The sequence below is a fragment of the Furipterus horrens genome, unplaced genomic scaffold (assembly GCF_987537825.1).
Source record: "Furipterus horrens unplaced genomic scaffold, mFurHor1.1.pri manual_scaffold_6, whole genome shotgun sequence".
Taxonomy (NCBI): Eukaryota; Metazoa; Chordata; class Mammalia; order Chiroptera; family Furipteridae; genus Furipterus; species Furipterus horrens.
This window is the reverse complement of record NW_028327176.1, coordinates 183,183,252-183,207,562: the sequence shown is the minus strand read 5'-3', so window position 1 is coordinate 183,207,562 and position 24,311 is coordinate 183,183,252. Positions and strand designations below refer to the sequence as shown.

At 41.4% G+C, this 24,311-nt stretch overlaps 1 protein-coding gene across 2 annotated transcripts in view; it reads right to left on the bottom strand.

The window, feature by feature from the left end:
• ESR1 (estrogen receptor 1) overlaps nt 1-23,258 on the bottom strand; it is a 219,508-nt gene extending 196,250 nt beyond the window's left edge. Inside the window, exons 1-2 of one of the 2 annotated variants that reach the window (XM_090279987.1) lie at nt 22,985-23,258; nt 20,570-21,091 (exon numbers count right to left, since the gene is read on the bottom strand). In XM_090279987.1, the coding sequence (XP_090136113.1) occupies nt 20,570-21,021 (452 nt within the window). In that variant the 5' untranslated portion in view covers nt 21,022-21,091; nt 22,985-23,258. Of the gene's footprint in view, nt 1-20,569; nt 21,219-22,984 lie in introns of those variants that run through there. The other variant, XM_090279988.1, reaches the window with a different exon arrangement.
• Nucleotides 23,259-24,311: the final 1,053 nt, after the last annotated feature.

Sequence of the window (24,311 nt, the reverse complement as noted above, 5' to 3'; positions counted from 1 at the left end):
TAGGTGAGTATTTTTTTAATCCTCACTCAAGGATATGGTTATTGGTTTCAGAGAAAGGGGAAGGGGGAGAGAGAGCCACATTGATGTGAGAGAGAAACGTTGATCAGTTGCTTCTCATACGTGTCCTGATCAGGTATGGAACCCGTTACCTTGGTATGTGTCCTAACCTGGAATCAAACCCACAACACTTTGGTTTATGGGACAATGCTCCAATCAACTAAGCTGCCCAGCCAGGGCTCAGTGGGTATAATTTTTATTCATATTTATTGTCTTCTACTTCATAAACAGAGGCAGACAAGGTTCTTCTCTAAGAGGTACAAAAGAAAACTTCTTCCAAAAACTGATGATATATGCAGTTCAATACAGCCCCATGAAACTATCTAAGGAGAGAGTTATAGCTGTTATTTCAGCTTCTGCCAAAGTTCAGACCACAACCCTGGACTTCTGGAAAACCCAGCATGAGCCTTAGTCTAACAAGATAAAAAGTGCTGGGGGAGTAGGCAAGCAAACATTCACACTAAATTGACAGTTGTGGCAGGCACTATTTTAAGGGCTTTATAAGTAATTAACTCACTTAACCCTCAAGGTGACTCTAAACAGTGCTATTATTACTGCAGTTGTTTGAGAAATGAGGTAACCAAGGTACAGAAAGATTCAGTAACTCACCAAAGTCACATGGTCAGGCAGTTGGTGGAGTCAAGGACCCAAGGTAGTCTGGCCGCAGAGCCCAGGCTCTTCTTATCAGAAAGTGAAACCCTTGGAAATGCCACCCAAAGGCATCATCAGCCAAGGGCAGAATATGTCACATCTGGGAACAGAGTCATTCCCTGAGACTTCATCCCTAAACTCATAAACAGTAATCCCACCAGAAATTGCCTACCGTTGTTTATTACAAGGCCAATAACACTGTTTTTGAGGGGAACATTGTAATTCAATTTCTAGTGCAGAGGTTGAGAATGCTGTTTATTTCTAAGAAAATGGACTTAATGAAGCTGACAGTCATATAGAAGAATGGCTTGATGAAAGTTTGAATATTTCCTTAAAACATGATTACAGAAAATATCTATTTTAACTGACAAATAGAAAATGATGTGTCTTTAATGTTCATATACAAAAGATCTGAAATTCTTAATGCACAAAGAACATGAGTATTCACCGTTCAAAATGTAAGGCTCTCTGTAAAATGTCAAGAGGTTTTCCCACTCACTTAAGAAAACTGTCTTCACCCCGAAATACAAGCAAGTATTGATTCTCTACACTAATGGGAAACAAGATTAGCCTGGTATCAAGTTCCCTAAAAACACCTTTGAAACAACATCTTTTGATCTTTTTATCAATTACCAATGTGTAACCAAATGACCTGAGTTGAGTTTCATCACCTCTCCTTTCTCTACAAACCAATCTGTTATACGTGCTAATGGACAGTGAGGACAAGAAGCCCAAAGAGATGTGCAAGGAACAAGGCCCATGGGTGACATAAAAGAGGTTAGTCAAGAGGGAGCTGTGCTTTGACACCACACCTTCTAAAAACAAGTCTGCTCTCTAGTCTAATTTCCGCAGAAAATCTGACACTATATCAGGAGAACAATAATTGACTTACATGCAGACAGCTCAAGAAATACATTCATTCAATCAACAGCATGGCATAAGCATCTACTTACTACCAGCCAGGGAGTGAGCATCTTAGGGCAAAAGATATGCGAAAGGAGGAAAAAGAGGAGACGTGGTTAGGAGGGGGAATAGAACCAAGAGGAGGGTGGCCTCCGCCCTAGGAAATCAGAACTCAAGGAGGAAGACTTGAACCTTTGAGAAAAAGCAACACAGGCTGAACTTCAAATACCAAAACCAGTCCTGCTCCAACACCAGCCCATGGTCTGCTTTTAAGTGCGAGCCATAAGTCATCTGATTTATGATCCTATCCAGCAGATAAGGACAGCGTAAAAGCTCCACATGAACGCATCCAGATTTGCAAATAGAAATTTTTACTTACAGAAGGTATTTGGGAACCTGTATGTCATTAGTGACCATGCTGCTGAACATGTAATGAGCTTCAGGATAAGATAGGGGAGGCAGGGTACTGTGGTGGGAAAGTTCTAGACTGAGTTGGAACTCCTGGGTTCTAAGAAAAAAAAAATGCTGTCAATAACAGCTACATGGCTTCAGTAAGTCACCAGCACTCTGGGTGTCAATTTCTTTTCTGTAAAATGATGTCTCAACTATGCCGTTTACCTTCCTTTCCAGCTCTGCGCATGTGTGACCATGATCCTGCCCCATCCCTTGCACCAGCAGTAACATCTATAGCCAGCTAGAGATTCATCACTGGGGCGCATGAGTGCACAGCCTGTTTTTAAAAACTCTTTCCCAAGAGTAATAAAATGCATAAAAGATGAGTTGGGATGGGGTGGAATTTTCTTTATTGCATTTAGGTCTGCTTAGCGCTCCCTCCCAGAACTGATTAGAGACGACAAGATCTATTCCATCAGAGGGGGCTGTCAGCGATGGCCATTATGTTCCTAATTGCTACAATGACTTTCCCATAAAAATGTCATTTCTTTAAAATGAGGCATGAGAAAGCCTGAAGAAAAACAAAACTGGAGGAAAGGAAGACGAGAAATGGAGAGAAGAAGAAAAGGGGCAACGTATGTCTGTGTGCTTTGGCATGTCCTTAGTTCGCTGAGCTCTCTCAACAACAATCATGGAGGTGGGAACTTGAATAAAAGAAAATACAGCTGAGGTAGCAAAGGAAAAGTCAGTATAATTCATGTAGTGTGGCACTGCCCAGGTAGCGCACATGGCTGGACAGAGCTCCAAAGCAAGTGAGCAATTCCAGAAAAGGAGACCATTTGGATGAGATTTTTCTAATTTATTTCTTTTTGCACAGGATGACTTCATCCATAATAAGGCCAAGTTTTTAAATATAATCAGTGACCAGAAATGTTAACACTTCTGGGTAAGTACCAAGGGCTCATTCAGATGTGGAACTTAAAACTAATCCTTCAGGATTACTCTTATTTTCTTATCCGCCTTACAGGAAGCAAGCTCAAAAGCAACCTATTCTTTTGCTGCTGATGCAACAAAGAAAAAAGTCTTGCTTACTTCTAGGAAGACATCGTAGATCCTTCTGCGGTATAGAAATGACAAGGCAGATTGTGTCACCTGGAACATGTGGGATATGCAAGAACTGCACACTGTATGGATCTCATAGGGAGACGATTGGGTGGATATGTGACACCCACTGTCAGGGACAACAAGTCTATCTCATGCAAGGAGCTGGGGAGTTTTGACATGCTATTATCATGCCCTTGACTTAGGGTAACATATGCAAAGTACTCGCTGGAGCACTTCAGCCACTTTCTCCAAACTCATCTCCTGCTGCTCCTTCACCCACCTTCCAGGTACCTGGTACCCCAGCAACCAACCATGTGCGTGTCCCACATCTGCCACGCCTTCGCTCCCCTTCTGCCTTTGCTCAGCTACTTCCTGCCAACAATGCCCTTGCCCGGCACCTGTGAACCTGAAGAAACCCCAGCAGCACTCAGACCCAACTTCTCCACTTCGTTACGTCTACACCTTATTCCACATCTTCCCAGGCCCACTCCCTTCACACTGCATTGCAATTAATGGTCACCCAGGTCTCATGCCTGTTAGACTGTGGAATCCTTGTGAGCAGCATCTGATGTATCAAAGGCAGCCCATAAATCTTTTGAATTTATTTAAATTGAATTCCATTCAGTTGAGTTATATGGAACTCGCTCCCTAAAACTACCTTGAGAGGTTAGTACATCAGTCCTGACATGTGCCCAATTGCCTGCCCAAGTGCCCCATAGACAAGAAGAGATAAGAGAGCAAAAGAAATACCAAGTTTGGATAAGTCACTCCCAGTTTGCCAGCAATTTCTAAACCACTGTCTAAGGAACTCAAGAATAAGCTACTTAACATAAAAGTAACTTTATGCCAGTTTGCCTCGCTTGAAAATAGAAATAACATTTTATTTAACTGAAGAATTGATGGCATTGAATAATGTTTAGGAAGAAAACAAAAACCCTGAAGCCAAATGCTAATATTAACCTTTAAAACATATTCTGAAATCCACACAGAGTAATCTTCCGAAAAATATAGGATTTGGAAAGGATTTTACTTATCGTCCATTCCTTGGCTCCTCTCTTCCATCCATCAATATATCACAACTCTAAGGAAACCCATCACTCACTCCACCTTCAAAATATCTATCAAGTTCTTATTATTGAAAAAAATCATCTTAACTTTTAAAATATGATAATGGTAATGTAGTTGTGTTTTAAAAGCTGTCTTTGTTCTTTAGAAATGAACATGGAAACATTTACAAATAAAAGAATTGTTGTCAAAGCTGGGTAATAAGTACATGAAGGGTCATTAGCCCATTTCATTGTTGGGAAGGTTTGAAAACTTTGACAACAAAGTCAGATCGGGTCATTCCTATCTTGAAAACCCTCTACTGGGTGTCCTGCTCATTTGGAGTGAAAGCCAGAGTCCTGACAATGGCCTGAAGAGGCCTTCCTCACTCTGACCCCTTCTTTCCTCCCCATACTCACCTCCCACTTCAGCTTCACTCCAGCCCTTCTGGCCTCTCTTCCTGTACCCACTGCAGGCACGCTCCTCCCTCAGGCTTTTTCATTGCTGTGACCTCAGCTTGAAGTTCTTTTCACTGAGATATCCTCATGGTACCCTTCCCTTCTCCCCTTCAAATCTTGGCTGAAAGATCACCTTCACAATGGAACCTCTGCCAATTTGATTTGTTCACGGGTCTGTTCCCAGTGCCTAGAACAGTGCGTGATGTAAATAAGCTGGCCAATAAATATTTGTTGAACAAATGAATGAACGAATGAATGAACAGGGCCAGTCATTCAGTCAACCAAGATGAAGGTTTTACATCAACAGAGTGAGGTAAGAGCACATCAAAAGACTGACTGCATTGGTCTCGAAACCAGATTGCTAAAGAGTGATTTCAATTATTTCTTAGTCCAATGGTCCAATGTGGTGCCCAGGAAGTCAGCCATTTTCTAAAGCCTGAGTTTCAAGTACCCCAGACAACCACTAGGTCCCGAGCTGACCCCACACACCCTTGACATCAACTACCTGATCAGCCAGCTTGAGGGACACCCTAGCCTGCAGCCATCCACATAATGACACTCTTGAATATTGCATCTAAGGATTACAAACAGCCCAGCAAAGGCCTGCCCCGTCACCTCATTACTACAGTGGCCCCCATACGGAGTTCAGACAATGGACACCCCAAGCACATGGCCAAGAAGAGGACCAGGGCTGGGGTCCCAGGGTCACGGCAACTCTCCAGAGTGAGTTGACTCTACAAATTGGCCTGGGATTGGTTCATTCGCATAATCAAAAAAAAATGTTGTAAATTAGAGGTGGATTACGAGGGAAATTATCAATTGATTTTTTTAAGATATCTAATATTGAAAGTGAAATTAATAAAAGGTGTGAGATGAAAACACACAAACAGAAACACCTGCCTTGTTATTCTTTGGAAACATCAGAGCCTCAGGCCTCCCGGCACAGACTGACGTGTCCGAGCCTCTGCGCGTGCACAGCCTCTTCTCGTTTCTGGACAGCGGGCTCCAGAACTTCCTCCAGTTTCTAGACGTTATCTTCTGATGGTTTTGCCTACACAGTGGAGTCAGAAGCCATCTGAAATCTCTGGGGATAAGGGCTCAGATTCTCAATCTCTATCCCACTTAGTCTGTCTCCCTACAAGAGTTGGCCGTTGTCATTTCTAACGTTTATATTTAGCTCTGAAATACTCTTCCCGATTGTTCTGCTACAGTTCTTCAAGGTAGAAGCATGCTATGAAACCAAAAACAGTCAACCAAACCTCCTACTCACCACCTTCCCATCCCCGATGCTCTGCTCAAAGCTGGCTCACATCCCGTGGAGGCAAAGTCACTCAGCTGTCAGCCAGGCCTCAGCTGTCACCTGCTGAAGCAACGACTTTCCTAAGTGGTTGAGGACCCTGGAGAGCACACTTCTAGTCTTGCTCCAACTCTTCCCTCCCGCTGTGCCTTGGAGCTCACCTTGGAGCTCTTCACTCTCCTTGGGTTAGGACTGAGTAAAAGGAAATATTTCTGAGGATTGGGAATTCTCACTCACACTCCATTTGCCATGATTCTCACCAAAAGGACTTCAGAGAATTTCCCCCCAGGAATCCCTTACACGTGTATAGCTACCTGGCCCATCCATACTCAAAAGATTAGAGCATTTCCTTATCTCACTGACTCCTGGGCACCTCCTTGTTCACCCCTTGCTTGCTTTACAAACCCCCGGTATCTGGGTGGTGGAGATTCCCCACGACACGCACCATCCCTACAAGCCCTTCTGTAGCCATGCACCCAGGCCCCTCAGGTCACACTCTGTCTCCCAACCCTCACGGCCAAGCTCAAGTTCTCCCGCTGCCAAGTCGGCTGCTCCAACGTGCTGCAAACGAGAGGTTGGAGGTGGGGAGTACACATCTGTTCAATGTTTTATCTAGATAGAGGGTGTACTTTTTTTCTAAGTTTTTCACACTTGAGGAAGCATTTCAGAGGATAATTTTCCTAAACTCCTCTTTTCTGAAATTTAATAATGCTGCCAAAAATAAGAGATTTAGGCCCAAAGTGACCAAGAACTGTGTTATTTCTATAGCACTTATTATATTACTCATTCAGGAAAAGTCACCTAACTAGCAGTCCTGAGGACAAGGTCTCTTCTGACTAGATACTACTCCTTAATTTTCTCCTCATGCAGAATTATAATACTGTAATGTCGCCCTTTGCACTTCAGCTGTCTATCTTTTCAGGTAACAGATGAACAACTAGGTCATTCTGTGTTTATTTGAAACCTAGATTCTGAATTGTACTCAATAATGATGGCAAAAATAAGTGTGTAAATTCTACATGGGCATGCTTCCTGTCCTGGTAGGAAAAGACAGGCAGGCTAGAAGGGATCGCATAAAAGATAACTTTCAGGCTTTAAAAAAAAAAAAAACACAGTAAGAAAAATGAAGGAAATGCAGGCAATAGTCAGGCAGCGTGGCTAGGGCTGCCGGATTTAAGCAATAAAAATGCAAGATGACAGAAAAAAAAAAAGCAAGATGACCATTTCAATTGAATTTCAAAAAAATGACAAAGAATCTTTCAGTATAATATCACATGAGACATATGTATACTAAAATGATGCTTTGTTATTTATCTCAAATTCAGATTGACTTTGGGCATCCTATATTATTTGGCAATCTGAACTATGACACTTTTTAAAAAGGGGCAGAGATCCACAAGTCCAGCAGAAATTACAGAGTTGAGTTCAGGACAGTGGGAAAGGTTAATGATCACAAGCTTAACCATGTTTTTCTCATCAAGAGACAAAAGTCTGTTTCGGACAAAATTAGGCAACTTTGAAGGTACATTAACTCTTGGGCCAAGGAGATATCACATTAAATTAATGTTCACCCGTTTAGTAAAATTACCTAGGAATTTAAAGACTAACACAACTTCCAATTCACAGAGTTTAGGTCCTGGATAAGTACTACCTAGCACAGCACCATGAGGCGAGAGACTTTAATTGGTCTTCCTCCCTTTCTGTCTACCTGCTGCAGCTCCCCTTCAGGTAAATCCAGCTACAGAGTTTTAGCCTAAACTTTGAGAAGATAAAAATGATCATCTTCCAAGGAGAAATTTTGACTTTGAAAAAATGGCCACTAACCTAACCATTCTTTTTGTACTTAGCACCACCTCCCTGCAGAGTGTCACCAGAATGCAGCATGTAGGGCAAAAGCCTCTCAAAACAATAACATTACAACATCACTGACTGTTTTCTATGCTGTACTTTACATCCCTGTGACTATTATCACAATGTATGATGCCAGATGGGTACGGGAAATATCAGGGGGAAAGCTTTGTAAAGTACATGATTGTCTAACCACTGTACTTGTACAACTGAAACTAATACAAAATAATATTGAATGTAAACTGTAATTGCAAAACAATTAAAAATTAAATAAATAAAAGTCATGGCAAGAGAAAATAACATCATTTTGATAGTGTCGTTTCCAAGTTCTGAGAGGAAGTCATTTTGCTGAGAGGATATTGATATCATTGTCACAACCAGAAGAAAATACATTTTGGTCTACAACTTTCCACAAAAGAGAAAATAAGTGGGAAGGGCAACCTCAAGAAGTCTACACTAATTTCTACCACCTCAAATTGTTTTTGTTTCACACATAGAAAAGTCATAGAATGTTAATTCCTATATGTTCTCTTTACAGTGCTGTGAATTACAAGATTATTAATCTTCTTTTAGTATTTGTTTTTTAATTGTATTCTTCCACTACCACTTATCCCCCTTACACCCTCTTCGCCCCAAAATTAATGTTTCCTTTTAATTGTTAATTTAATATTTTGACAATTCTAACAGTTCTTTCACTCATTAGAAAACTTGAAAGTGAAAAAATACTATAGTTTTGTTTAATTTTAAATCTCATCCTGATAAATATAAATTTCTACATAATAAATGGTATCAAATCAACTTGGTTTAGTACAGTTATAACCCATCAGCCATGCTGTAGTTTAACACATTTATCAGGAACATTAATTATACTTATGACATACGGTTCCATCAATTGCCATTCTCATTAAACTTACATTTCATTTCCTGGAACAATATTAAACTACAAGAGGAAAAATTTAATAGTAAACAGTATGTAACCAACATAATTAGCTTCAAAGTAGATACATGTTTTTCAACTTAAGGATCAACTTACAAAAAATTCTATTATAATCTGGTTGCAAATAGAATAACTTTTTTAAATTTTGTCAGTATTAAGGTGATGTATCTATTATGAAATAATGCAAGGTCCATTTTCACATTGGTAATTGTAGAATACAAATAGCACCTAACGGCTTTAGAAAGCTGAAGGCCATATAAGTCTCAAGATGAATCTGGAAAAGTAATTCCTAACCTTTAAGCCCTTGGAAACAGGGAGAAAAAAAAGGCAAAAAAGGAAAGGAAATCTTCAATCACAAAGTAAATAAGACATAGTTATTAAAACTGAGAGTAAATAATCTAAATGAAAGGAGTATAGAAAATAAGTTTCCACTAGACCCTTACAACTGAAGTGGCCAAACAAGGTAAAAAAAAATTCACAGAGACCCCATACCAATGAAACAGATGGCTTGTCTAGACAGGCAGGGCTGATGCATTCACTTTATCTATCACGGTCATTTTGCACTGAGCAACATCAGGCATTCCTTCATTCCACTTTGCTTGAGCTTCGAATCTATATGCCAGAACTATAAGAATGGGTACCGCATGGCTTCTATGTCCTCAGTGAACAGAAGCTGGTCATGGCCCCTACTGTTATTATGTACAACGTAGTACACTGGAGGCATACAGTAGGTTCTAGTCCTGCTTCTGCCTGTGCTAGCTTAGAAACCATGAGAAAGTCACTCCACCTCTCAAGACTTCAACTGCTTCGTTTGGAAAATACAGGGATTGGAGCACATCATGCCTAAGTTCTCTCCTAGATTTAAAATACTGTGATTTTATGATTTTATCTGCATGTGAAAGAAAGGGTTGAACCAAAGGAACACTATAATTCTGTCCAGATTTAGAATTCTTGGGTGGGTTTCATATGCATAAGGTTGCGATCAGGGAGTCTTTGTAAAATTTTATTTAATGGCTCCTTCTGATATGAGGAGGGAAAACATCCCCCACTTAATGGAAAATTGTTTAAACATGTTTTTAGCAAGCATCATAAAAATAGCCACTTTCCATAAAACTAAAAGAAGTAGCCTCAGGACATAGTCTAAGATTATATCATTATCACAACTGACTTTCATCAATAGTAAATCAACAGCAATTGTTGGCGAGGATGTGGAGAAAAGAAAACTCTTGTGCACTGCTGGTGGGAATGCAGATTGGTGCAGTCACTATGGAAAACAGTATGGAGGTTCCTTTAAAATTTTTTAAATGGAACTGCCTATGACCCAGTGATTCCACTTCTGGGTATATGTATAACTGAAGAAACTTAAGCTACTAATTCAAAAGAATATATGCACTTATGTTCACTGCAGTGTTATTTACAATAGCCAAGATACGGAAGCAATCATCAGTAGACAAGTGGGTAAAAAAGCTGTAGTACATATATACAATGGAATATTATTCAGCCATAAAAAAGAATGAAATCTTAATATTTGCAAGAGCATGGAATAACTTAGAGGGTTTTATGCTAAGTGAAATAGGTCAGTTAGAGAAAGACAAGGGCCATATTATTTCACTTATATAACTGAAGAGCAGAAGTGGGGAAGAGTCATTTAAAAGGACTCATGGACAACAGTGTGGTGATTGCAGAAGGGAGGGAGTTACAAGGGGGTTAAATGGTAATGGAAAAACTACAACAACAAAACTAGCAAAATAAATAAATAAATAAGGTTGGAACAGGAGCTTCTGGTACCAGCAGGAGAACAGAACTTCTGGTGCCACACTACGGGCTAGGCATGTGTTCTGTGACCAGTGAGAAGCCACGACAGGCTTCTTTACAAAGCAGAGGAAGGACCAGATCCAATGTATATTTTGGTAAGTCAAGTATACTCTGGGAGGAAGCTGAAAAACTTAGAGTTTGAAAGCTCCAAAGCTGAAGAACCAGCAAGGAACCTATCACAGCAATAGTAGAGAGCTGGCCGTGTGTAGGGAACAGAGAGAATAGCATGAGAGCAATTTGAGAAGAAACTTCTTGTCTGTGTTTTTAAAATGTGCTAGAAAGTGACTGGGAGGACATCTCTGTGAACTACAGTGTACAACACAAAAACACTAGAACCTGTGAACGCATCTACAAATTACCTGATAACTCTGCTAGCCATCCCCTTGTGCCAAACACAGACTTCTTAGAAAGACAGTGGAATTCCTTATCAAAAAGCAACTTTGGTTTTGGGGATTACAATAGGTAAACATTAAAAATAAAGACCCTGCGAGCCCTGGGCTGGGGAGTTGATAGTCCCTCATCGTGTGGGGCCTGGAACCTGGATTTCAAGTCACATGAGCATTGGAGGAGACCCATGTTCGCTTTTTGCCTGAGAAGTTGCATTTATTTATACACGATTCTGAGACCTCAAAGACTTGCTTTTAGCTGCTGATTCTGGGCAGAGTCGCATGAAGAAAAGAACAGCCTTTGAGAAGTGAGCAATGCGGGAAAGCTTTGCCAAACTGTGCCCGGGCTTGCATGCCAAGGTGGAGTGCCTTGGTGCTTGCCTCACTTACTAATAAATGAGTCTTCTAAAATGCAAAAGGAGGGAGAGGCATTAAAAATAGCACACATTCTATTTGCGGAAAGGATTGTGCAAATACGTCATGATGCAAAGAAACCCATGAAGAGCGCTTTAACGAAGTCTTCCACATTAAAGGCTTTAAGGAACTTTCCAGGCACACAACTGGAAAGTCTGAACCATCAATCAAGTGTACCAATATTTAGGATTTCAAAGTTCCATGAATAATAATAGTCTGGTATGTGGCAACTATCTGGAAAACTAAAAGAAAGAGAACCACATTGGAGGAGATTTCCAAGGGCGTCAATTACCTTCAATTATCTCAGCAAGGAACAAAAATCTAAATCATGCCAGCCAACTGGCTTAAGCGTGCGTTTGCATCCATGTTTCATCTTCCTATCCTATCGCAAAGTCCGCAGCCTCATATTCTTCTTCAATTTGTCTTCTTTGTATCTAGTCAATATTCATTGTAACTACCTACTTCACATCTTACTTTGAAAGATGAGGAGTAGAAATCAATGTTACTGTCATCTTTCTCCTCAGTGCTCCTTTTACCCTCTTCTTCTGACACCCAAGTGGCTCGGCAGAATAAAGACTCAGAGTCAGCAGACCTGGGCTTCAACATTCCTCCTCAGGGCGAGAGTACGTACAGCAAAACCCTGAACTCCCTCTCACACCTCTCCGACCTGCACAGGCTCATTTTTAAAAATGCGGACGCATCATTGGCGGGAGATTAAATGGGATCCCATTGAGAGAAATGCTGTCAGACTGCAGATTGGTGGACTCCACAGGAAAAAAACCCGAGGAATTTTTTTGTTTTGTTTTCATTGTTTATTCCCACTTCAACCCAGAGCGATGATCAGAACCACTCCACTGTGGCCCAGGTCTCAGTAGTTTTTTTCATCATCAGGTTGATTGTGAAATCATCCTTGATGCTAATGGGCAGCCAAGGTGGAAATTTCATTGTTGTCAGTATGCTATAGCTGTCAGCTTTCCTCCTTCCTCCTTCCTCCTCTGCCGGTTCCTTTTTCCCAAACTACCCAGAAGTTCCCTCCCTGCCCTTTGCACATCATAGCTGCTTTGTAAACTGCTTACACCAGTTTCAACTACTCTCTCTGGGATCACTTCAGCCCACAGCTTAATGCCCCTCACTCCTTTTACTGATTTTTTTTTTCCTCATTTGGAATTTATTACTGTTGCTTTGTTTTGGTTTTCTAGCATAGTTGCTATGCTCTGGGCATGCTTTTAGTAGCCCCTGGCATCTATAAACTTCTTTAATCCTTACAACAAGCAAACTATGAAGGTCGTATGTGGACTGACATTTTACGGATAAGTAAACTGAGGCACACTGAGCCAGAGATCACAACTAGGCAGGAGTCAACCAGAAACATTATTTTCCTGGCTTTGCAACTTGTGCTTTTATTGCTCTATCATATACATCAATTCTCATTATTGGTGGTATCCACGTTCTATGAAGTTGCCACAAACACTGAATTGGTGAATCCTGAACCATTGCCCCTAGGAGAAATCCAGGATTCAAGTCTCTGACATAACATTTCAATCAACCAATCAATGCATGGCCTTGTTGTGTATGTTTCTGTTTAAAGTCATCTTTTTCATCATATATTGTTGATTCATGAACATTGAACTCCTGGGTGATAGCACTCATGTCTGAATGAAGTTGATCTAACACACGTATTTCTCTCAGTAAGACATAACATGGCCTTCTTGCTCTTAGGAATACTAGACAGCACTTCAGTACTACACCAGAATCACCAACAAAAAGCACAAGGTGCAAAAAAAGGGGGGGGGGGCACACTAAATAGACCTCATATTGGACACTTGTTTATAGCAGGAGCTGAAATCAGAAAGTAAGGCGTCACCTTGCTTGACCTCAGCTGGGACCGTGCATGCTGATGACTCAGATTTTTCACCATGCTGTGCATGTCCGTGAATGACCAAAAAAGCGTCGTGACTAATTGACTTGGGGGTTACAAATAAATTTTTCAAAGTAAGCAAATTCGTAAATACAGAATCTGAAAATAATGAGGATGGACTGGATGCAGAATTCCCTCTGAAGTCTTTCTCTCTCTTTATTTTTAAGAAGGAAGGGGAGATTCGCAAACTCCCCACCTTCTTCCAATTGCATCTAAAGATCCTTCCTGAAATGGCATCTCTCCCAGCAGCCAAAACAACCTGAGCAGAGACCAGTCTAACCGGTGCTTCCCGCCCACCACCACCAGCCAGGCTTCCCACTGACAGCCCCTCGGGGTGAGCCACGCGCCTTGCGGAGGGCTGAGAGAAACGCAGTGTGGCCTGGCGGTCTCTGGGCCAGTCGGTGCTCACAGTCCCTCCTATTAGAAATCAAAGAGGCCTCCCACTGCCCCACACATTTTCTTCAGATAAGGTTAAGAAAATAACTTCTCAATGTAACGAAACTGCCTCTTGCACTCAAACTGGAATATACATCCTTTCTCTCTGACCTGCTGGAAATATTCTGGCAGAAATAAATCCAACCATTTGTAAGTTCTTTAAAAAAAGAAGAAGAAGAAGAAGTCAAAGTTAGCCTATGGGACCCTCGGGACCCTTAAAATCGGTAATGTTAATGACAATGTTGTGTTGATAAAGCTTTACCAAAAAAAAAAAAAAAAAAAACAGTTAAAATACCTTCTAGGTGTAAGTCAAATTAATCATGGCTGCACCTACAACATTTCAAAAAGGGGTGTTTTTGTTAACAGAGCAGGGAATGAGAGTCAGCTTCCAGGCGCCTTCCGTGAGTGCTCAGGGCCCTGAAACCTGGTCCACCAGGAAACCCCAGCCAGGACAGCAGAAGGACGAGGCCCGAGGACGCTACCCATTCATGTCATAGCATCTCCTGGCTGCTGAACACTAACACTGATACATCTACTGCTTAGAATACAAAAATGCATTGCATTCCCCCTGTGCCACCCACGAGCTACACAGTTTGGAACAAGGTAGTTAAACGAATGAATGAGCTGTCAAAGCAACTCCACTTAGTTAAGAATTTCTTTCCGGTTTTGCTTGTTTTAAGCTTACGGATGAGAAAAAGTTATTCTTTGACATTTTTAATGTAGTGAATGCCGCTTTGGAATGTTCAGGCGTGTTCTTACACCCCCGGCTTACCCTTGTTGGGTAGACACACAGGTGAGCCCCATTTCACATTTTATTAAAAAAACTAAAAAGATGAAATGGCTCAATAAAAAATAAATCAGAAAAAAAAACGGCTGGGAATATACAGATGGAGTGATTAAAACAGGAAAAAAGGAAAGAAAAGGGAAGAAAAAAGAAAGGGAAAACAAGCTTGAAACGGAACAAGAGGCCAAACGGAGTTTAAAGGGTCTTAGAAGAAACCCAGAGCCTTTAAGTCAGAAAAGTGAGTCTAGTTGCCTAGAAAGCTGCGCAGGAGGTAGCGCCTACACATCCCGCGGTTTGGGAACAGGCGGCCTGAGACGGGCCGGGAATGCAGACGCAGCTGCCACCTGGGCACGGTGTGGGGGTCTTCGGACCAGACAGCCTTGCAGCTTCCGCGAGAACCTGAGATTGAAGGCGTAGGCCCTGCACCCTTCCTGCGGTTGACAACATCTGGGCAACTCTCAAAAAGAATAACCACATGTGACTTTGTCAAGGGCTCCTTTGTAAATGTCTAGTCCTGAACGTTTCTTAATTAACCTCATTAACGTTAAGCGGACTGTAATTTTCCCAAGTAATGCCAGAAAGTAGAAAATGACCAAAGTAGTCTACTATCTCGTTAAAGACAACACATCTGATGAAAGTAGAAGATGTTCTGTGGAAACAAACTGAGGATACCATCTATCCCTCTAAAAGGTCAGAGGGGAAAAAATCCAGGCTTGTTTAGACTTCTCTTTTTTAATTTTCTGTGTAGCAATTAGTTACCTATTCAATTTACGGCATTAAATGATTGATAATATAATTACTGACATTTTTGACAATGTACTTAAATGATAGCTCCACAAAACTGTAAAGTACATTAAAAGTATTTGATTTTTGTATAGGATAAACTTCTCTGGCATCCAGAAACATTACCTACCCAAACAAACACCAACACTCCATTGCCGCCATCATCATCATCCTCACCACTACCACATCATCGTGGAGTCCACTGTCACATCCTCCTATCACTTACAAGCATTGGTCATTCCCTTTTGTATTTGACCTAGTTTCTTAAAATTATTACTTTATTAAACTACATAAAATTTTGTCATTTGAGACCAAAATCGTTTTCTATTTTTTCTATCTTTAACAGGGTCTAAGCATATACACATAATTGAAAGCATTATTGATTAAGGCAAAAATTTCCCCCATAATTCTTACTAATATTCTCTAAGGTATAGAACCTAGGAATTATGGCTCCTTCCCTCATTAGATGGAGAACCGCATAAAGGTGCTTCCCTTCACTTCTAGCCCACTTAAATCCTCAGATTTCAGAGGACAGCCTGAGCATATGTTTCAGGGATGAAGTAGGGGACAGTTTAGACACACTGTTTTTAAAATGATGTTCTCCATCAATTCATTGGCAGAGTTTAAAATATAAAATAAAGCTACCCAATGACGTTGATGGAAAGCCTCCTTTCTATGAAATCCCTTACACTTTCACTTCGGTTGGTTGGTTTCAAGTGGCTGTGTTATTTTGGAAATTATACAGCATCTTTCTCTGGTGTATGCATTTTGGTTCTGAACAGTTGTGGCTACTATGTTTTCCTTTCTTTGATATGCAAACTGAGACTTGGAATTGAACTAAATGACTTATTTGCCTCTATTCATCCAATGTCTTCTGAGAAAAAAGGGAACACAGCATACAGCTCTCTCTACTGTGTTCTTCTAAAGTTACATTAAAAATTATACTGAAGTCACAGGGAGGCGTTGGATGTATTGTTTTTATGCTGAGTATACATTTTAGAAATATATAATTAAGGTTCATATATCTGCCTGTGTAGAACTCTTTTCACATAATCAGGGTTTTGATTTTTTTTTAAAGTGTATCTGTAAGTTACTTTTTTGTAAATTTTTTTATGTATTGATTTTAGAGAGAGAATGGGAAGGGGGGGAGAGAGAGAGACTTATTTCTGCATTTATTGGTTGAGTCTCCTATGTGACCTGACCGGAGATTGAATCAGTGACCTTGGTGTATCAAGACGATGTTCTAAACAACTGAGCTACACAGCCAGCACCAGATAACTATTCTTTATGAATAGCTCAGGCTGCAAACAAATGTTACAAGATGGTGCTAAAGATTTTACTTATATTTGGCTTTCAAAGAAAATTATTTCATATTATCATTAATCTATATTTGTAGTGGAAGCTGCAGAGCACTTTAAGTCTGTCTTCCCCTGCTATTTTCTATCTTACAAAAATACCAGAACAATTATTAGTATGTGAATAAAATAATAAAACATCAAATGCATGGACACCTTATGTGCCACTTTCACACTTACTGTCTCACTTGACAAAATTAAAAATGTCTTATCATTAACAGAAAGTTTGACATCTTTTATAGTTTTTCCTGATAATCTATTGTTCCTGCCATTGTTAATTTCTTGCCCCTTTGACACCCTTGAAACAATAAGAAACCAAAATGCTAAACCTGAATATTTCCTGAATACGAACATCATATCCTAAATATATTCACAAAAAATAATCTGAGGACCCAAATTAACCGACTGTGAGGAAAAAAAGATTAGAATAAGGGCCAATTATCTTTCAGGGGCTTCCTATCAAACAGACACAAGCCACATGGAGTAGGTGAAAATGAAATGGGGATTGAAGATATGAATCCATTTTCAACTGAAAATACACTCATTTGAGGGCAAAATGCGGCTCCTTGAACTATTCGTAGACTAACACAATTTGTTGGGTAAAGAGTAAAAATTTAAGTGAATGTAAAAAAAAAAGTAAGACCAGAAAGAAAAGGTGCTAAAATATCACCAAAATAGAAGGGAATATTGGAAACTTGGAAATCAGCCATTAAAATCTCTTCCTAGAGATGAACCTTGTTCAAAGTTAAGAAATAGTTTTAAATGATCCCCAGTGGACAAACTAATCATTCAAAACATGCATGCAGCCATTGCAATAGTACACAAATTAGCAGGACACTGATTTTGACGCAAAAGGTTTATATAATTGTCAAGCAATTTGGAGAAGTGGGCAATGTTTAGCCTTTAAGAATACTGAGTAATAAAACTGAAATAAGCATGGAGTACTAAATATCTCCTTAGAATTTAAAAATTCATAGTGGATATAATTAAGTTTCATCTTAAGTTTATTCCAACTTTCCTAAGTTGTTTGAGCTCTAAAAAGGAACCCAGGGTTAGATGAGTCCCAGTTGCCTCCATCATGAAACTGTAGGTCCAACATATCTTTAGAAATCACAGCTTGCCTATGTATACATTTATTCCCTCTTAATAGCAAGTGCTTGGGACATGTGACAGTCTTTCTCACATTATTATATGCCCAGGGCAGTTTTATCTGTTACCATTTTTTCATACATAGATATGGCTGCATATTGTGGCCAATAGAACTACAGCATCCTTATGGTAAATAATGTGAATGTCACATAAGTTCTCCATAATAAAGCTTACACCAACTAATTTTTTGGGGCGGGGTATAAAATAAAGAGAATCAAAATAATTTTTTGGTTTGTGCAGCTAAAACAATCAGGCACTTACCTGAAAATTTGTTTTCTACTAAACATAGTATTTTAGGTCAATAGCTTTCAAATTTCTTTGGCCTAAACCAACAGTAAGACATATATTTTTTACACACAATCATGTATAATTAAAACAATTTTTTCAGATTTTAAAAAAAACTACCCTACTAAATATTATGCACTCTAATCTTCTCTATTACAGTCTTCTCCATTTTATTCCTTTAAAAAATATTCTAGACTAACTAAACTGAATTTATGACTCTCCGGGTCATAATAAGCCCCTAAAACTTTGGATAACTATTGAAGAAAATTAAAATTTCCTAAAAGGATTTAATCAATTCTTTTATCTCACTCAGTGTTATATGAATAAGAAAATTAAAAGGGTGAAAATATTAAATAACATTTAATGATAATATTAAGTAAACACTTGCATAGACCTTTCTCTTCCTCCCTGGGTAATAAAAGACAGAATTCAAACAAAAAGAGGAATGATGGGATGGGAAATAAACTACAAAAGAAAAAAAATCACTCTAAAACTGAATTTCCACAAAGAATCCCACTTGTGTGAATTTCTTACCTTTTTAAAAAAGTTTCATGCCATTTTTATATTGTTCTAAAAAATCTGAATATCATTTACTGCAAAAAGTTTAAGATGGAGCACATTACAGCGATATTATTTGCCTCTGGGATGATGAACGATTTTGAATAAAAAGTGATCCCCCTTTTATTTGACCATACTTACTTTGTAATTATTCGCAAGGCAGTAAATAATCTACCAAGGAGCAGTCTCATTAGTGCCCATTGAAATTTAGTGGCACTAATTTGCAATAAAAGAACTGAAAATTAATGGAAAAGAAAATAGTTTCTGGAGCCCATCATAAGGTTATGGAATTGACATCATATCAGAGCCTTCCTTCACATTAGGGAGTTTTAAAATGTGTGCGAATTTGATGTAATCGTTATATTTTGTTCTAACACTGTTTTTTAAAAATGTGGGTAGAATAAGTTCTTTTTCTCTTTTCATTTTAACTCTTTATGAAAACAAGTAAAATGAATTTAAAATATGCTTTGTAAAGTTTTGTTCTTTTTAGAGCTTTTGAAGTTTTGCTTCTTGTTTATCTTCTAAGGAATAACTCAGGCTGAACTTGTTTGACTGTGGGATGTTCTAACATCCTCTGAAGGGGCTAAAGGATAGTGGGTAAGTTCAGAAACCCCAAGAACCTGCTCTCCAGTATCCTCTGGGGCCAATCTGTACCTTCTTCCTGTTTCTCCTGCTATAAATACCTCTGGAAATAGAACCCTGAATAGAAAACAGCCCACAGCTTGCAAGCAAAGGGTCTGGGGGAGGGTGGAGGCTCATCTGACAGCAGTGGACAGTCAGGTGGTGCCTAACTAAGCACCCAGCCACGTGGGTGCCCTGAGGTCTCCCATACCCGCTCCAGGGCATCCCTGTCAGTGGGGCCCCGGGGCACAACTATTCACCAGAAAGACCCACCCAAAGCCCTCCCCAAGACCATTAGAAAGAGAAGAAAGAAACTCTCAAAGGGAAAATGGGAGAGAGAGGGGAGTAGGAAAGTGTACTCTCTACTAGGGAAAAAAAGGATACATAACATTTGTCACTTAAGTCACAAGTGTTCCTGTCTGTCCTGAACTGCCAAGGCTTCTGCCACAGCTACTGCAAGGGGCAGAGGGAGCTGAACACTGCATTAGACTTTGGGGCATTTTTGCCTGGTGGGCATGAAATACAATCTAGGTAGCAGGAAGGTATTTCAAAAACACCTGTGCTTCAGTGTAGCATGCCTCAAACTGACAGGAAGCCTATGAAGTTCTGGCTGCCATAAGGTATATACCAGCAAGCGCTCCAACGGGACCCAGCTAGATAACTGAGAAAATAGAAACTTAGGACCCATTCAGCACCTCTACTGATCTCTGAGGAGTGCAGTTCAATCAAGCCTTAAACCTGGGTTGGAAGGACAGTGAATGCTAGAACTTACACCCCGCCCCCCCCCCAAAATTATAATCATCATGTTTCCAATCCAAAATTGTAGAGGAAAATTTTCGAGCACATTAAAAGAAAATTTTAAAATAAAAATAAATAAATAAATAAATAAATAAATAAATAAATAAATAAATAAATAAATAAAACTGAGCTCGGCTCACCCCAAACGCCTCCAGCCTTAAATACCATAGCCCGACATTTACTAGGGACTCAAAGCGCCTTGTGTTTATTTGCTTGGGGGTGTTTCTCCCCACAAATAACTGCCGCTTTGCAAGGTTTCCCAATATTTTGTTTGGTTAGGAAGCATACGGGGTTTCGGATCTGTCTAGCAGACAGTAGTGGGGTGGAGAAGTACATTTTCTTTCAGCTGCGAAGCTAGAGAACTTGACTCTCCAACGCGAGATCCGCAAATAACCCCAGGCGTGGCTGCGCCCTGGCGCTCGGGTGGCGCATCCGCTGCCGGTGGCGGGTTGCGCAGTGTCAGCCCCGCGGGCGGCCACCTCCCCCTGGCTCCCGCGCTCGCTCCCTCCCGGTGGCCCACCCGGCGCTCGGCGGCGGCCACCCGGAGGTGGCGCCGCACACAGACGGGGCAGGTACCTGTAGAACGCGGGAGGGCCGGCTTCGCGCACGGCATAGCCGTTCGGTTCATTCTCCAGGTAATAGGGCACCTGCTGGCCGTTGGGGTGCAGGAAGGGCGAGAGCTGCGGCGGTGGGTGCAGCAGCACCAGGGGGCTTGGAGACACGCTGTTGAGCGGCGGGAAGCCCCCCAGGCCGTTGGCAGCGAATGCCGCCGCCTCGGACCCGGGGCCATAGGCGAGACCTGACTGGCCGTAGACCGGCGCAGCGGCGGCGGCGGTGGCGTTGAAGTCGTACGCGGTGCCCTCCGGGTAGTTGTAGACGGTGGGCTTGGGGCTGTCCACGTACACCTCGCCCAGGGGTCGCTCCAGGGGGATCTTGAGCTGCGGGCGGCTCAGGGGCTCCAGCTCGTTCCCTTGGATCTGGTGCAGCAGGGCCATTCCGGACGCTTTGGTGTGGAGGGTCATGGTCATGGTCAGTGGCCGCGGGCAAGGTGCAGACCGTCTCTCCGCGCGGCAGAGGGCTCAGCAGCCTACCGGCCACCTGAAAGAAGAGTACAGTCCTCCTGGTTAGAGGCGGTGCAGCGCATGTCCCACTGCCATGCGAGCTCTGGCCCTGTCCCGGCGTGTCCCCTGGACCCCTGCGGCCAGAGACAGGCAAGTGCAGCCACCTTCCTGGGCTCCCGGTCTTCAACTTTAAGTACGGGTCTCCCGGGCTCATATGCATTACAAAGGTGCTGGAAGCCGGCCAAGGACTGCTACCTCGCACTGACATTGGATTAAACATCACTCCAGGCGCAACTCGGTATTTTTGGCGCAACCCCAAAGAGCAGCTTCCCTGAACTTTACTTTACTTGTTGCTGCTGGATGGAGGCTGAATTTCACTGCAGGAGGGCGGGGGCGCGGAGTGATCTCCTAAAGGTGGGCCAGTGAAGACGGCGTTCAGAATGAATTTAGACTAATCCAGGCGCCCGCTTTGTCTAATGTGCTGCCTTATGTGACCGGTGCCAGACTCCAAGCTATCTCTGTTTGTCTCTCTTACTGTTTGATTCACTCTCCTCGTTGGCTGAAAATATGTAATGTGTATATAGCATGACCCTGGGGAGGACCAGTCTGTAACTGAGATACGGAGATAGAATGGGGTGTGCGGTTGCATGCGCAGCCAGCCACAGACAGCTATATTTAGCCGCTGCAGGGGCCAGCAGGAGGCATCTGGGGCTAAGGGGGGCAGAGAGTCGAGGTGTTCCTATAGAAAGAACTGTACTTTACAATCAGTAGAACGCAAATGGACCTCAGTTTCCTCATTTGCAAAATTCTCCCAAAGTGGAAGCTTCCAGCCGGGACCTTCTGCAGTTCTTCAGCGCGACTTGGATATTTGAGTTGGACCACATTACTGTACTTGCTCGCATTAGAAATTCTCGTGTGAATGATGATTTACAAAAACCTCTGGGTAGGCGCACATGGGTGAGTGATGCAACTAAAACTTCAGAAAACTGAATGCAAATGTGACCTTTTTAGACAAAAGGCGACCTCAGGTCATTAACCACATCTTTGGCAGTTACGTTACACTGTTGGTCTAACCCACAAATTTTAAATTGCAATGATGCATTTCTGTTCTTTAATCCTAAAATTGGACCTCCTTAGGTCACATGGTCAAAGACATGCAGAATCAAATACCCGGATTAAAAAAAAAAAAATAGAGAAAACTTTTGAATTGAACCCACCATATATACCTCAAAGATATTGTGCCCTCATAATCTTGGATAGTTTATACTTTCTAAAAAACTTCCTTTGCCTCAGCCCAAGACTCTGATACAGATATTAATACTTTGTTTTGTTATCTCAAACACCCAACATAGTACCTGACAAAATATTCATGGCATATATTATAAAATGTGTATGGTACATGTTATGAATGGTAATAGTTTTGGATATCTGTGTACCAATAAGTGTACATTTTACCTAATTCTTGTAAGAACAGACTGGTCATTTGGAAACAACATACAGATGTAGCTGATTTAATATGAAGCCAAAATTGAACTTGGCATCAATAAGTACAGATTGTAAGCAAAGAAAGGGTTAAAACCATATTAGGTGAAACACAGATATTTCTCTTTATGACCAGCAACCATTATTTTCCTAAGCAATTTTTTGCAGATAATTTCGTTTCCATAAATCACACTTTCAATTTTCAAATGTCTCTTCTAAATCCATGCCAAAGCACTTCGTAGAGCTCTTTACAAACCTGAACCTGCCAAATTATACAGAAATTACACAAAGAATCCTACAAGTCCTGAAAGCAAAAGAAGATGCACACAAAAACCCATGGAAAACAGCAAACCCTCCTCTCCCTGCTAGGATACAGACACTGGCCAGAAAGGTAAGTTACTGTATCAAAATGCTAACGCTGCAAAGAGAGAAATCAAAACAATCCTACCCTGCTGGATCAAGAGCGTCTTTCCAGAAAGCTTCCATGGGCTCGTAGAAGTCAAGAGCTGAGGACAGTGAGCCTGAAGGAAGGGACGTGCTCACATGTGCGTGTGGCTCTGTGTGTGAGCAAGGCAGAGCATGTGTGGATGTATTTTGTGTGTGGAGTGGCAGGGATTCGGGAAGCAGCCAGTAGGCAGGGCACTTGGCAGCCCCCTCCCGGCAGACACAGAAGCTGGGCTGCTGCACAGAGCTGGATGAATGGCAGCGAGGACTGAGGAGAAGCTTGCCGTCTGCTCACAGAGAGCAGAGTGGCGCAGCCCGAGTCAGCGTTCTTGGGGGCTGGTGGGGGGGCAAAACTCCAGCCCTCTTTGCTCCTGTCCTTGGAGCCGGGAAAGTGACCCATGTTTTCCGCTGCCACCCAAAGCAAGAGAGAAAACAGGCTTGCTGTAAATAAATCATAGGCTATGGCTAAAATAGAATGCCAGTCAAAAGTGTATGGATATCAAGTTCACAAATTGTGACATGGGTGGTTTTTCCTGAAGAATATAATTTAACAATAACAGCCTCTGGGATCCGCTTGGATTGAGTGCCTTGCTGGCCCCGGCCCCCAGTCTCTGAATGGACACACTATTGCCATGCCTCCGATTGCACCAGGAAACCAGACTTTGGAATAAATGTTTTGGCATTCTAGGGATGTGTTTCCAGCTGAAATGCAATACTCCTCCACCTCGTTAACCAAACCCACAAACCTTTCCACGAATAGCTCAGTTGACTGCTTTCTGTAAACATATAAAAAAATATATTAAAAGCTGGGGTATGAAGATAAGACAAAGGTGGGCACCTTGGTCCTAAACTGATTGTAGGTTTTGTGATTGTATTGGCATTGACCATGGGAAGGGGAGTCTCTCCTTTCCTGATGGTACTCACATGGCACCTGGTCCTCAACTTCTCTCTTGACCATGGTACTATAAGGTGTCCCTGGTGTGCCTTCGCCCAGGGTCCCAGGACACATGACTCCTAATGGAGACTTTGTTGCCAGACATTAGTCATTGTCTTGGGTATTAAATGACTAATCACAATGCCAGAAGTGGCCAGTCTCTGGCCCTGGGACCCTATGCAGTTACAGAGAAATTTATGAGTGGTTCTTGAGTCTAGTACAAAGAAAGAAGCAAAATGTTATATTTTAAAAGTTACAAAAATATTAATGATGTCATATTGCAAATATATATTTCCTGCTATGACAGACCTAAAACATTGCACTCTTGGAGCACAGAAGACCTCCCTCCTCAATCAGCACTAAAGACAAGTATTGAAAAGAAAGACTTACCCTTTGT